Source organism: Salvia splendens, chromosome 1 (assembly GCF_004379255.2).
Source record: "Salvia splendens isolate huo1 chromosome 1, SspV2, whole genome shotgun sequence".
NCBI classification, from domain to species: Eukaryota; Viridiplantae; Streptophyta; class Magnoliopsida; order Lamiales; family Lamiaceae; genus Salvia; species Salvia splendens.
Window position 1 is genome coordinate 44,276,518 of NC_056032.1, and position 14,263 is coordinate 44,290,780.

Here is a 14,263-nt window from a genome sequence, read left to right on the forward strand (position 1 = left end):
TAGCAAAAAGGCCCTGCCAATTCATTGATCTGCAAACGTATGGTAGGAGTAAATCAGTAAATTAATAAACAAAATTTACACAGACAACATTCCCCTAAACTCTCTCTCCCTCCAAGAAAACTGCTGAATTCCATGTAGAGAGAAAAATGGTGAGAGGAGAGTGGGGTGTGAGTGGGAGGTGGTCTTACAAAAGGGCCACTCTCATAGTCTGTTGCATCAACGTTTTAGTTGCTTTCCATGTCATTCGCTCTCTCTATTCTTCTCTCTACACCTACCCTCTTGCTGACTCTCACACCAGTAAGAATTTCGCTTGCCCTTTTGTGAACCTTCATCAATTTTAGGATAGCTTCTTGAAATGTGTGTTCTTGCCATTTTAAACAGAATTTTATGTTTTTTTTTTCAAATTGGGGGTGTGTTGGTATGAGGTTTCTTATGCTTCAATTGGTTGATTTCTGAGTTTATTAGCTGAACAGAGGTTTAGAATGAGCGCTGTGTTCGGTTGATGTAGGTCAATTGCTTGAGATTGTTTAGCCTATAATGTGTGTTCTTGGCTTTTTTCAGATTAAAGTTTGGATTTTTATCCCAAATTTTGGAGTTTTATACGTTGATTTATGCTTCAATTGGTTGATTTTTGAGTTTATTAGCTAAATTAGGGTTTGGAATGAGCACTGTGTTGTGTTCTTGTAGCGGCTAAGTACACCTTAGATCAGATAAGGAGAATGGAAGAGTCGAATCGAATGCGAAGGGCAGCACGACCTACTGAGCTTATTGAGCTGGTGAGATGGCTCATCCCTATGTTGGTTTGGAGATAATTTGGTTTGTTTGCTGTGAATTTGAACGGCGTTTGTGTTTGAAGGTGATGCAGCTCGAAGAAAAGATTACGAGGGAAGAAAGGGTGGAGCTGCCAAAGCACTTGAGGCAACGGCTAGTAGATGAGATCCATAGTAGGTTAAGAAGCTCGGATGCTGCTGGTAATGCAACACGCCAAAATGGTGGGTAAAAATTTGATCTTGATGCGGTGTTTTGAATCACTTGTTCTTGACAATTGCTATCAATTTGTGGCTTGGAAGATCATTTATATATATACATTTTTTTTTATTTGTGGCCTTTTTTTTCGTATCGTAATGTTGAGGAATGGATGATCAGTAGGTTTCATGAGGGTGTATAGTGTACTAGCTGAGGCATGATCACACAGGACGATATGGGCTGCAATTTGCTTGCATTTCTTCATTCTTTTCTTGGTTGGAGGCAGATATTCGTTTGTGTTTTTTACCTCAATCGCTAACTTAGGTATGGGATTTCGAACAAACTCTAAATGCTTGCAGAGTTTTATAGCCGTGTTTGCAAAACATTAAATAGTGTGGACTACATATTAGTATGGTTTTCCTCTTAATATATAGTCTTGTCGACTTTATTATTAGGACACTTATGTCACGCCCCAATCGCTCGCCCTCTTTAGTAGTTTAATCCCTTTTTCGTACGAATATGTGATCTGGAGAGGCTTTATAGGAAGCTAGAACTTGTCAGTTTGCTATATAATTCTCTCTCTATAGTTGTCACTTCTTCATATACTATCTTATATACTACTAGTTTACTATTCCATTTTTTGCGAATATAGTTAGTCAGCCTCTCTAACATGCTCTTTAATATCGATGCTCGTGATCAGAAGCAGTTAGAACCTGGCATCACGAAAAGCTAGAAGAAGCACAAAGAATTAGTGGTGGGGAAACAATAAATTCGACAACCTTGCAAGAGGAAGCTGGTAAGATCGATACACTATTATTTCAATGTCAATTCTCATTATTGCATCCATCATCCTCTGATATCTTTAGCAGATATTCTTGTAAGAGCATTGAGTTCTGGTTGGGTTGAGTTTACGGAGGGGATTGGTCTCTGGATCCCGATTTCAGTAACGAACACGGAACACGACGACAAGCCTGATGGAGAAGGCGAATTTGGTATGAATTTTAGAACTTTTCTTTCTATTGTTAAGATTTTTTCCTGTTAGATAGTTCTAAATCTAAAGGTTTTCTGATCAAATTCCTGACCGGTTTCATTTCTTCGGACCGAACCGGCCAACCCCCCCCCCCCCCCCCTTCGGACAAAAAAAAAACCGTTTCAGTGTGGTTTTTATGTCCCGATTCGGTTATTACTGAGATTCATTCCCTTTGTTTCAGATAAAGAGATGTTGCCAGGGAGACAGCTACCTCCCGAATGCCACGCTGAACTTCACACCGACTATGGTGGTGCTGCCGTGAGATGGGGCCTCACCCACCATAAGGAGTCCGCCTATGACTGTTGTATGGCGTGTTTGGATGACGCAAAACGAGCCAAACCCGGGCAGAGGAAATGGAACATATGGGTTTATTGCCCGTCCGAGACTGGATGCTTCTCTCCCGATGTCTATAACCACAAATATCGAGAATGCTGGCTCAAATATGTAAGTTAGCTCATGAAATCAATTTCACATCTCGCAGTTGAGATCCTAATCGTGATCGTTCTCTGCAGTCGGAGACACCGCAGTCGAACTTCAAGGACCAGTATTCTGAGGCTTATCGAGATGCGCACCCACGAGCACCGCTGGTTGTGCCGTGGGTGTCGGGAGTGGTCGGCTGATGGTTTCGCGGTCGCCTCTCGTTTTGGACCGTGGAAGCACGAGAAATGGTAGGTGGACTGGTGCTCAAATTGGGAAGGTGAGTTGAGAAATGGTGAATGGATGTGTAGTGATAGTTATGCTCTGATATCATTCAGACCAGAAGTTGGCACTGATCAAGCCTATGACCCATTTCAACACAACACATAAGTATTAAGATAATGTATTTGGCAAAAAAAAAGTAGTAATTAAATCATAGTATTTAATGTGTCATTATTGGATATTTTAAAGTTGTTGAAATGAAATGTTTGTATATGACAACTTACAAGTACTATATATACCTTATGGTGTAAATGTTACTCTATCCTTCTTTGTGTCTCATATCCGGCTGAAGAAACTTTCACCCCATCTATTGATCGATATATGTTCTAGGGCATGAGAGAAAATTAAAAATAATTAGATACTAATTAATTATACAATTGAAAGTTACTTCTATGGTTTTCTGATACTGAATGAGACACATGAAATGGAATAACTACTATATGTCAATATCAATTTTAAATTACTATATTAGTACAAATTTAAATGCTGATCTGGAAATTTACTTAAATAAAGTAAAATTAAAAGCAAAGGAAAGGAAAGGAAAATATCCACATCTCTGCTATTCGGCTGCTCTATTTCTCTCTATTCGCCGCGCCGCTTTGCGCCGCCATATTCCCTCTTGCCGCCGGCACAATCACGTTAGGTAAGTCGCACATCTTGATAGTTGATGCTTGATTGATGAAATACTTGAAGGAATTGTGATTAATGCATCCTTGAAATAAGAATTATCCGTTTTTTCCCCCAAATTTCCAATTTGGGCTCGAATAGACGATTTTTTTTTTCGTTTTTGCACAATTATGGCTGTATCAGATGCTTTCAAATGAATATTGGGTGTAAAACATGATCTTTTTTTGTGAGGGGTTTAAGGTTAGAAAAATTGGCTCACTGCTTGCTAAAATGAAGGAAACTAAATACATTTGAATTTCCTCATGTTTGATCAAATTAATTTGTAAAAACTGGGGTAATGTTCTTATCAAAACGTTTATAGATTCAGTGATGCTTTTTATTGACTTAATCATTAGAGGTCAACCTGTGCTAAAAAATCTGGTGTAATTCTTGGTTAATACACACATATGTTAAGTTTAGGGTTTAGAGGTCTATGGTATTTATTGATTCTGATGTTGATCTTCATTACCAATGATCAATCTTGGATGTTTTTGGATATTGATAGATCATGACAAGGAACCACAACTTGTGCATCAGGACCCACTATGAGACCATTGGTGTGAAGGAAGATGCAAGCCAAGAAGAAATTCGCAAAACTTATCGATCTGCCGTTATTGCTATCCATCCAGACAAACTCGGGGATTCCCTAGGGAATGAGTTTATTGAGTTGCAGAGGGCGTGGAGAGTGCTATGTGATCCAGGATTACGGGCCCTCTACGACCAAGAATTGAGGACGTTGAGACAGGAAGCTGTAGCTGCAGAAGACGTGCGCTTAGGAGATATGGCGGTTGTCGAAGACGAAGAAGAAGATGAAGATGAAGATGGAGGCAGCTTTGAATTATCCTATCAATGCAGGTGTGGTGATTTCTTCTCTATTATGTCTTGTGAATTGGATGAAATGGGATATCGGATTCAAAGAATTGGAGGTGAGGTTTCGCTGCATTCCCCTTCGTCTTCTTCTTTGCCAGCATCGATTGTTCTTCCGTGTGGATCGTGCTCTCTGAAACTGCGTCTAGTCATTGATTGAGGCCAATGTTGATTGTATTGTTTTGAATGAGTTGGATGATAGATTTTGTTTTCAATATCCATTCATATAAGCACAGTTTTGAGTTAATTACAATTTATTTATAGTTGAAACATATTGCTATCTGGATTGAAAAAGGGGTTTGATTTTGGCAATGAGATTCTCCCTGCTTGCTGTCATTTACATGCATTTACTGCTCGGCTTGACATGTTAAGGCTGTAACGAGCCGAGCCGAGCTGTAAATAGATCGAAACGTTCGAGTCAAGCCAAGCCATGTGTCTCGACTTACGATACTTAGTTGACATTCATAAAAAGTATCTATTGAATTATGAGTTCAATACATCCTCTTTACATTAATTAATTTATTAGTTTGATTTACAGATAACCTGATTTTGACATTTATGCTCATATATGGCTCTTTACATTAATTAATTTATTAGTTTGATTTACAGATAACCCGATTTTGACATTTATGCTCATATATGGCAAGATTTCAATTTTGTCCAAATTATAATCTATTTCATTGTGGTAAATAGACATATTCAGCATTTGCATGCATTGATCACATACTAAAATGAAAATAAAAAGTGCTTGAACAGTCTTTGTTTAGAATTTGAGTGAAAATTTGGTTTCTGGTAAAGTTTTCCATCTGCTTTTTTAACTTTGGCTTCACCCCAAAGATTCAACCTTTCTATAGGTCGTTGAAAATACTTATAATCAGAAATGAATTCACAAAAATGCATACATATATATGTCTGTGAATCTTCATCTACAAACTATCAACACATCCATTCATTCTTGCACGCATTTCTTCCTCGTTGCGACTATGTTTTATCGGTATCCTTGCATCATCTGCAAATTTCTCTCCTCTGCTCTGAAAGATAGGTTCTCCAATTGCCCTATTTTTCCAGGGAAGCTGATCTCCGAAGCAGAAGATGCAGCCTGCGATTTTGATGAAGAAGATGAAGTAACTCGGCATCATCACCTCCATTGCTTCTCTGTTTCTCTGTGTTTCTAAGTAGCTTGATTTTCTTCGGAAACTCATTGCAGGTATTCGTGTCAGCAGTCATGACCAAATACATGGAGTCCAAATGCAAGCGCAGGTCTTCTTCTGGTGCAGCTACTCGGCTTTGTAGATGTTTGAGTGCTACTAGCTACAACGCGTTTTTCTCAGTCAAGAAGCGTTTCTCGCGATCCTCGAGCTGGAACGAGACGGGTTATCGAGATTTGAGCAAGCAATCCGCTGTTATTCTAGAGCTTTTGCAGGATGAAGGGTGGCCGTTTGGCCTCTCGAAGTAGGCCATTTTGCTGCCTCCTCCACTGAAGTCGCCATCGGATTCGTGGTCATGGAGGAAGAGCGCCAGAGTCGCCACAAGTATCGGTCGGGTTGGTGAAATAATCGATACCCAAACCCGTTTTTAAGCAGCCTTAGCCACAGTACATTGATGGTATATGGATAGTAGTGTTTTGCTTGAATATGATTTGAATTTTTTTCTATTTTATTTTGTTTTATCCTACAATAGTTGTAAAATGTGGACAAAAACACACATCTATCAACACTTGCCCACAAAAAAAGGTGTGGAGAAAACATAAGGAAGAATTCATATCCACTCCAACTATATCTATCTATCTATCTATCTATCAATACACATACAAAAAACCACAACTAGTTTATCTCTCTCTCTCTTGGCTGACATGGAGACCGAGCTCGAATTCGAGTTTCTCCCATATATCAGAGCCTACAAAAAAGGCTGTGTCGAGAGGCTGAAGGGAACAGAAGTCGTTCCGGCAGGCACATCCAGACACCGGCGTTTTATCAAAAGATGTCACAAATATTATCCCAGAAACAGCAGTCTATGCAAGAATCTATCTCCCAAAACTCAGCAGCACCAATGAGAAACTCCCTCTTCTAGTGTACTACCATGGTGGTGCATTTCTTGTGTACACCCCGTCCAGTCCACTCTATCACAATTTCCTAAACGCCCTTGTGCACGAATCCCGAGTCATCACAGTCTCCGTGCACTACAGAAGGGCTCCCGAGCATCATCTCCCGGTCGCATACGAAGATTCATTGGCCACACTACACTGGGTGGCTTCCCACTGCAATGGTGACGGCCCCTAGCCCATGCTGAACCACCATGCCAACTTTCAGCGCGTCTTTTTGCCCAGGAGGGAACATAGTTCATAACCTGGCTATGGCTGCAGGTCATCCAGATGGAGGGCTTACTGTGGGAATCCGAGGGGTTGTGCTGGTCGACCCGTATTTTTGGGGTTCGGATCCTATCGGGTCAGAGGGGTTGGACATGGAAAAGAAGGCATACGTGGACCGGCTGTGGAATGTGGTTTGCCCATCGTGCCCAATAGACGACCCATGGATCAACCCGGTGGCAACGGGTGGGATGAGCTTGGCTGGGCTTGGATGCTGGAGGGTGCTGGTTACTGTGGCTGAGAAGGATATTTTGAAGGATAGAGGGCAGCTCAACTTTCAAGCATTGGCTCGGAGAGGGTGGTTGGGTGCGGTTGAGATCCACGAAACACAAGGCGAGGATCATTGCTTTCATCTGGATGAGTTGGAAGGTGAAAAGGCCAAACAAAGATTGAAAAAAATTGCTGAATTCTTCAAGTTGGACTTGCCTCCTATGGCTTTTCAATGATAGAAAATAGCAGTGAAATTGTACTTTGATTTTTGAGTTATGAGCTTTGAATTCAATAAATTGCAGAAACAAATACCAGAAATTTGATATGAATACAAAATGAGCGAAGGTACAAACAAAGTAAAACTAGAAACTATTTTAGAAGTAATTACTCTCTTGCATGAAACCAGAGTCTATATAAGGTCGAGGAGAAAAGAAACAACTGCATACGTTCTCTGAAGAAAAGACTGTTTTGTATGGCTCTCAACTCCAAAATCTAGAAAACAACAGTGTCCAGCATAGTCCCCAAAGTTTGAACTATGTTTGAAGACATCAAGTTTGAGACATGCTCCTCGAGATGCTTCTTGGCGTCTTGCTTTCCCACATTGGCAATTGCTAGTTTCTCAGGTGGCAGCTCATCCTCCTCTTGGACTGCTTTATTGTACTTGATCGCTAGATTTAGCATCTCCTGTTTTTGTAGACAAATGATACATAAATTGCATTAGAACAAGAAAGCAAAAATGCATGACATTTTAGATGTGCAAGCATTAGTGTGATTCTATTTCTTGTAATCTTGATCCCTTCAAATAACATATAATCCAAATAGAAGAAATTGAATAGTATACCTGGACTGTCTGCTCATTTGTTTTGGAGTGGGTGTCAAACCGCTGGAGGGTCAGTCCATCAGTCCATTTCTTTTTGTGAAGATTAAGGAGCATCTTCTCCTCAAGTTCATTCTTCCGGTAATTTATGGCTATGGAGTAATAATGCCTGTTCAACCCATGAATCAAAGCCTGGCGAGGGATCAAATCAAAATTAGACACTGATTGTAAGACAATTTTAATGGAAGTCACTGAGCTTCAAAATTTACCTGGATAGATGGTTTATTGAGGTGACCCACATTAGATGTGGTTTGTCGTGGTTCTTGACCCAGCATCATTGTTTGAGGGTTAATGAGGCGGAATGCATCAATGACCACCTTTCCTTTAACACTCTGAATTGGATCTACCACCACAGCTACTGCCCTCTGGTTCAGAGCTTCAAAGCTCTGCATCATAATTACATCAGTTAGTCAGATTGAGAACGCACACTTGCAGTTAAAAAAACTTGACTGAATGAGTCATGATACCCTAGAGGTAGAAACAACTCATGATACATGAGAAGTAGGATACAGAATGTTTCTGCTAATGGTTAAATGTGTGATCCCCTTTCCACTTTCCAGAAATAGAACATAAGGTGCATCCAGGGTTAAATATTGCATATATCAAAATGCAAAAATAAAGATCATAAGCACAACAATTTGTAAGCAATAACCATCCCCCAAGTCCTAAGATATACTTAGCATAATTAAATTAATCAATAATATTTTAGACCAACAGCGACTAATGTGGAAAAATGACAACCTGCTGAGTGTTAATGTCAACACCAGAAAGCCAACATCCAAAGCCAGGATGTGAGTGGTACCAACCAACCACCATCTCAGGTCTGCAATATAGGAAACAGTACATGCTTCATTATCAAGGGACAACAAATTACATTAAACTAAGCTATAAAGTAAAAGGAAATTTCTTTCAACAATGTAAAGTTCAGAAAAAGGATATTCCAGTATCAACAGAACCAACACAAAGAAACATAGTACCAAAATGATACTACTCTTGATGAATATTAATAAACTAATACCCAACACTTCAACAGATAGAACATAGCAGTCAAATTTTTATTCGGAACAAATAAGAAAAGATAGCTTATTTTCCCTACTAAATGTCTATAGAAGATATAAATGCAAATGATTGCTTTAATATCTGAAATCCTATTATAAAAGTATTCAATCTCAGCCATATTATCCTGTTTTCACAGCACCATATTATGAAAATTCTGTAATTTTAGCAATTAACAACCGAGACGCTTATTGCAGAAACATAGTAAATCCAAGCACAGCTCAAGAAAGACTAATGAGAAAGCTGTAGATCATACAACAGCTAAATAACTAACCACAACTGCAACTATTTTCTAACATTGAATCTAGATCACGAATAATTTAATAGTAATTCTGGTACCTGCCGGTCTGCTTCAGCATATCAAGCATATTAGTCTGGAAAACGTGATCGACGGCCTCGACACTGACACCGGTTCCACTCTGCGGCATCGCGAAGACGTCCACCACACGCACCGTGTACTCGTCCACAAACTCCCCCAGCATCAGCCCCATCACCTCCATCGGCACCCCCGCTCTACCTGCAACAATTGACAACAAACATCATAAACCCTAACTAAATCATCGAAGGAAGAGAAAGCGCATGATAATAGAATCAATTTACGATCCTAATAGAAACCCTATATTTACCGTGTTTGAGCATTTTGAGAAGGGCTAGAGACGAAATGTAGACTTGTTCGGATGAGTCGAGAGTCGGGGAGTCCGGCGGAGGGTGGCCGAGGGCTCCTCCGGCGCCGGCGAACATTCGGTGAAGTCTCTCCATGCCCGCCATTTTTCAATTCCGAAGAAAATCTCTTTTCCGATTGCAAATAATTTTGCTGGAGAAGAGAGTTTTGAAGCAATATGCTTTTCTTTGGAAACAAGGTAGAGGGTTTGCAATGATGCCCTTATATTTTTATCTAATTCCGATTCTGGCCAAAGATATGAATATTTTGTGAATTTTTTTTGTTTTTTATATTACGTTTCCTATACTTTTTCTTTAGATGAAAAGCAAATGCCCAATTCAAATTAAACGGTAAGAGCATCCACAATAGCGAACGTCGGCTAGGACGAGCGACCGGCTAGCGGCTCGTTCGTCGTGTTCGTCCACTATTGTAGTCAGCGAGCGGGCGACGGACGAACGGGTAGGACAAGCGGTCATCCGTGGTGGGCTAGCTTTAGCCGGTCGCTCGTCCGCTATTGTGGTGACGCAACGGATGAGCGGACGGACGAACACATTTTTCGATTTTTTTTTCAAAACTCTATATACACGGTTCGTTGCACTTCATTTCATTTGCACCACTTGTATTGACGAATTTCTCTTCCTTCTCTCTACATTTCTCATTTGATTTGTAGATCAAAAAATGGCTAGTGGTGGGGATGCTGACGAGTTGCGGTGAATTAACGAAGAGTTGCGAGCCTATACGTCCGCGGAGGTGCAGTGGTTAGTCCTAGTGATGTGGCAGGAGGTGTTTTTTGTTAGTCTTAGTGCTAGGCTATTGGGACGGAGGTGTTTTTAGTTAATCCTAATGCTAGGCTATTGGGACGTCCACCTTATTGTGGATGCTCTAAACTAAAGCATACTCGCATATGAATCAATAGGGGTGGCATGATGGTTCGGCATCTCGTTCTTAAAGAATAAGGTCAGGATTTTGATCTCATTCCATGTAAATAAAGCAAATTATTTGAATCCACGATATGAACTTTAAACCGAAATTTGGAATGATTATATTTTTGTATAAAATATAAGCCCATTGAGCTTCTCTAATTAATTTGGGCCCATCATATGGATATTAAATCATAGATTCGTATCATGTTTTATATCCTTCATAAAATATAGGCTCATTGGGCTCGGCTCCTCTAATGAATTTTGGCCCAACATGTGGACTGTAATAAGTTTGGCAGAAATCTCTCTTTCAAGTGATATTCCTCAGAAATTAAGTAAGTAGGCTCTAATTTTGTTACCTTCTGAAGATATTTAGTACTATATTTACTATGCTTTCTAGAAACTTCTCATTTTTGTGGATATTTTTTATGTGACTCTCGATAAATTATCAATTTAATAAATTCAGATAATCATTTATAAAAAGAGAAAAAATTTAATATTCCTGTATTCATTATTTAGATAGAAATAATAGACTATCTCCCGACTCAATTATGTCATGATTCCAATTTCCACCGACGGAATGAATTCCAAAGATAAAAATTGATACAATTATTAAATGATGGAGATAAAATCGCTAATATTAAAAGTTGAGGTAAATTTGATAGAATAAGCAAAGATCGACGTAGGTTCATACTTAATTTTTTCTTAACAATAGATTATGAAAGTGTTTAAATTGTGTAAATTTACTATCGACGCTCGTGACGATAAAATTGTAATTTACCTTGCCTAGCCTAGTACGAAAGTCGCTAATACAGAAAACAAATACTTATACTCGAGTCCATTAATTTTAAATTTAAAGAGTAAAACATAAGTTGGCGCCTTTTGTAAATTACACATTTTAAAAGGTGAAATCAAATTAATAGATTCAAAAAAAAGGCCATTATATTCCATTTATCGAAAATGGAAAAGAATATAGTTAGACATGCCCACCGGTTCCGGTTCCGGCGGTTAACCGCCGAACCGGAACCGGCGGTTCCGGAACCGGAACCGGAACCGGCGCAATATTCCCGAACCGGAACCGTCGCAATTCGGTTCGCGGTCCGGTTCAGGTTCAAGATATTTCGAACCGGAACCGTCACCGAACCGGCGGTTTTGGTTCCGGCGCTTAAATCGAGGCAGGGGGATGGGGGCCGGTGGTGATCTTCAAAACCGGTCGAAACCGCCGGTTTTTTCGGCGGTTAACCGGCGGTTAACCGGAAAAAACCGGCGGTTAACCGCCGGTTTAGTGGCTTTCGAGGCGGCGCGGAGCACGAGGCGACAATGGAGCAGCTTTTGCAGACGGTTCGTTGACCGAACCGGCGGTTTTATTTCGGAAACCGGCGGTTTTGGCCCGGAAACCGGCGGTTCCGCCGGTTCCGGCGGTTTTCCGCCAAAACCGCCGGTTTTGTGAAAATTCAAATTTTTTTTTTTTTTAAAATTTCAAATTCGAATTCTTCCATTTTCCCCCTCATTTTTTTCTATAAATACCCCCCTCTATCCTCATTTACATTCTCCCCACTCTTGTGTTAATAAGAGTTTCTCTCTTCAATCTCTCAATTCTCTCTCTTTGTCTCCAATTTCTCATTTGTGCTATTGTGCTTCCATTTAATTACGCAATTGCTACTCTTATTACGCATTGTTATACACTTATACAGTTATACATGTTCCCGTAGTTCTATAAGTTGTCTTTCTTTCTCAATTACTAAAACAAAAAAAAATATATTATTCCATATTTCTACATTTCTACATACCATTCCAATATGTCTTCATCCCGAGAAGGTCGTGTTGATAAGGGAAAGGGAAAGGCCAAGAGGCCATCTCGGAGATCCGTTATTGATGAAATTTCTCAAATGAACATGGATGAGTGGCAGGTTAATATTTATTATCTACTAATTTCATTAATTTTGAATTACATTTCATTATTGTTCATAATTTTATTTTGTATTTACAATACAAATATTATTTTGTAGGCTCGAGAAGAGCAAGATGTGGCACATGCTATTGCTCTCTCTCGCTCTCAATACCAAGACGATGCTTATGTTGGTACCGGTAGTGGTGCTCCCGGTCGCGGTGCCTATTCCCAACAAAGTCCAACCCCCGTGAATGTTGATGAAGACGATGATGATGATGACGACGAGGAGGAGGGGGAGGAGGTAGAAGAGGTTCAAGAAATGCCACCCCCACCACCACCAAGGAGTCGGCGTGGTCGTGGTCGTGGACGTGGACAACCTCCTCAACCTCCTAGACCAGCTGAAAGGTCTTTAACCTCAAACATCTTCGTGAAACATTTCAAGAGGGTACAAGATAGTAACGATCCAAACACTTATAATGTGTATTGCAACTATTGCGAAAACGTATACACATTCCGAAAGGGTGGAGGGTACGGTACATTTACCCGTCACCTGGAGAAAGCGCATCCGGTCGAGTTTGGTATCGCTCCAACCCAAACTCAACTCAACTTTCAACATGGAGTCGGAAGTGGGACGACGGGTTCATCCCAAACATCAGGTATGTGTAGCAATACTCTTTTGAAATATGATCACAAAAATGCTCTTAATGTGATGTCTAGATTTGCCGTTATGAAACATTTTCCATTCAATGCTTTTGATAAGAAAAAAGGGTTGATCCCAAGGTAAGAGAACTACGTGGGCTTTGATTCCTCAATAAAATTGTGGATACGTAGGCAACTCAACTTAAATTTGAAAAGTTTAACTTTGAAAGTTTAAGTTGATCTCAAGCCCTTTTCAATTTTTCCTTTCCCCCCCCATTTCATTTTTTTTAAATTTACCTTCCGAGTCCGACAAGGCGACGAGCCGACGCCCGACGACACTTGTAAATTATATTACATTGTTGTATGTTGTTGTATTGTATACTTATGTATTGTAAATTGTAATGTATCGTTGTCCGTTACAACTCAAAATCAATAAAATTTATTTCATTTTCTCCTTATTCGTCTTATTTGTGCTTGAATTATGCATTGTCTTGTTCCGATTTGTTGTATAAAGCCAAATTTCAAATTTAAAAAAAAAAATAATAATAATAATTGAACCGGCGAAACCGCCGGTTCAAAAACCGGAACCGCCAAAACCGCCGGAAAACCGGCGGTTCCGAACCGGAACCGGAACCGCCCGGTTTTCGAACCGGAACCGGAACCGTGAAATAGCCTCACGGTCCGGTTCCGGTTCCGCTTCCGCCAAAATCGGAACCGGCGGTTCCGAACCGGAACCGCCGGTTTTCGAACCGTGGGCATCTCTAAATATAGTTAATGGATTAGAGTATCGACCTGGATATTATCCTTGCAGAAGAACATGGACGTGGATATTGTGCTCTTGAAAAAGAACATGAAGAAAAAAATTAATAAAAGTGGATCCGGAGTCATGCTCTTTGGCAAGAGCGGGATACCGGCGTCACCACCGGAGCGCCGATTTTTCGCCCACGCCGGTTTGACGCCGAACCATTGGAACCGGCGTGGGCGAAATCGGCGTCAAAATCGGCGTCGCCATGCCGATTCCCGCGCTGACGCCGGTTCCCACGCCGATCCTCACGGGCGCCATTGTGGCTCCCGGATCGGCGCCAAACCGGCGTCGGATTTAAATATTTTTTTTTTTTTTCGCAAAACACTATATATACGCGCGTTGAACCTCATTTTCATTCGCACCACTTGTTTTAACGAGTACTCTCTCTCTACCTTACTTTCTGTACAAGATCAATTTAAGAAATGAGTAATGCCGGTGGTAGTGGTGGGGATGCGGATGAGTACGAGCGTATGATGAACGAAGAGCTTGATGCCTATACGAGCCGTGAGGTTGATCGATGGATGCAGAGTTATATGCAGCCGGCGGCACCTCGCCCACGACCAGTTGTCCACCGTCGACAAGTGGTGCATCGTGATCATGACGCTGCACAT

At 40.6% G+C, this 14,263-nt stretch overlaps 3 protein-coding genes and 1 pseudogene across 8 annotated transcripts; 3 read left to right on the plus strand and 1 right to left on the minus strand.

Moving 5' to 3' along the window:
- The first annotated feature begins 30 nt into the window (after positions 1 to 30).
- On the plus strand, positions 31 to 2,941 carry LOC121754511. Of its 2 annotated transcripts, none has more exons than XM_042149858.1 (7): positions 31 to 297; positions 688 to 776; positions 866 to 992; positions 1,667 to 1,762; positions 1,836 to 1,958; positions 2,178 to 2,440; positions 2,509 to 2,941. In XM_042149858.1, the coding sequence occupies exons 1-7, from the start codon at positions 147 to 149 to the stop codon at positions 2,614 to 2,616; spliced, it is 957 nt and encodes a 318-aa protein (XP_042005792.1). In that variant the 5' UTR covers positions 31 to 146; the 3' UTR covers positions 2,617 to 2,941. The 2 variants fall into 2 exon arrangements, with proteins under 2 accessions (XP_042005792.1, XP_042005791.1); XM_042149857.1 differs by having other exon boundaries at positions 32 to 297; positions 857 to 992.
- LOC121754525 (diphthamide biosynthesis protein 4-like) lies at positions 2,582 to 5,902 on the plus strand. 5 transcript variants are annotated; one of them, XM_042149870.1, is made up of 4 exons: positions 2,582 to 2,693; positions 3,899 to 4,287; positions 5,297 to 5,352; positions 5,436 to 5,902. In XM_042149870.1, the coding sequence occupies exons 1-4, from the start codon at positions 2,662 to 2,664 to the stop codon at positions 5,682 to 5,684; spliced, it is 726 nt and encodes a 241-aa protein (XP_042005804.1). In that variant the 5' UTR covers positions 2,582 to 2,661; the 3' UTR covers positions 5,685 to 5,902. The 5 variants fall into 5 exon arrangements, with proteins under 5 accessions (XP_042005804.1, XP_042005802.1, XP_042005815.1 ...); XM_042149868.1 differs by lacking the exon at positions 2,582 to 2,693 and adding an exon at positions 3,106 to 3,338; XM_042149881.1 differs by lacking the exon at positions 2,582 to 2,693 and adding an exon at positions 3,106 to 3,338 and having other exon boundaries at positions 3,899 to 4,216; positions 5,436 to 5,512.
- A 178-nt stretch (positions 5,903 to 6,080) lies between these two features.
- LOC121754518 lies at positions 6,081 to 7,117 on the plus strand (annotated as a pseudogene).
- LOC121754521 (26S proteasome non-ATPase regulatory subunit 14 homolog) lies at positions 7,100 to 9,574 on the minus strand. The gene is made up of 6 exons (XM_042149864.1): positions 9,363 to 9,574; positions 9,076 to 9,253; positions 8,422 to 8,503; positions 7,890 to 8,066; positions 7,645 to 7,812; positions 7,100 to 7,487 (listed from the first exon to the last, which is right to left on the minus strand). The coding sequence occupies exons 1-6, from the start codon at positions 9,502 to 9,504 to the stop codon at positions 7,296 to 7,298; spliced, it is 939 nt and encodes a 312-aa protein (XP_042005798.1). The 5' UTR covers positions 9,505 to 9,574; the 3' UTR covers positions 7,100 to 7,295.
- Positions 9,575 to 14,263: the final 4,689 nt, after the last annotated feature.

Excerpts from the sequence above, each read along its gene's own strand:
- LOC121754511 (XM_042149857.1), top strand. The coding sequence starts at position 147 with ATGGTGAGAGGAGAGTGGGGTGTGAGTGGGAGGTGGTCTTACAAAAGG. Across the intron at positions 298-687 it reads TCTTGCTGACTCTCACACCA|CGGCTAAGTACACCTTAGAT; the intron begins GTAAGAATTTCG and ends GTGTTCTTGTAG. Across the intron at positions 993-1,666 it reads TAATGCAACACGCCAAAATG|AAGCAGTTAGAACCTGGCAT; the intron begins GTGGGTAAAAAT and ends GCTCGTGATCAG.
- LOC121754525 (XM_042149868.1), top strand. The coding sequence starts at position 3,106 with ATGAGACACATGAAATGGAATAACTACTATATGTCAATATCAATTTTA. Across the intron at positions 3,339-3,898 it reads CGCCGGCACAATCACGTTAG|GACCCACTATGAGACCATTG; the intron begins GTAAGTCGCACA and ends CTTGTGCATCAG. Across the intron at positions 5,353-5,435 it reads ATTTTGATGAAGAAGATGAA|GTATTCGTGTCAGCAGTCAT; the intron begins GTAACTCGGCAT and ends AACTCATTGCAG.
- LOC121754521 (XM_042149864.1), bottom strand. The coding sequence starts at position 9,504 with ATGGCGGGCATGGAGAGACTTCACCGAATGTTCGCCGGCGCCGGAGGA. Across the intron at positions 7,813-7,889 it reads TCAATAAACCATCTATCCAG|GCTTTGATTCATGGGTTGAA; the intron begins GTAAATTTTGAA and ends ATCCCTCGCCAG. Across the intron at positions 7,488-7,644 it reads CAAATGAGCAGACAGTCCAG|GAGATGCTAAATCTAGCGAT; the intron begins GTATACTATTCA and ends CTACAAAAACAG.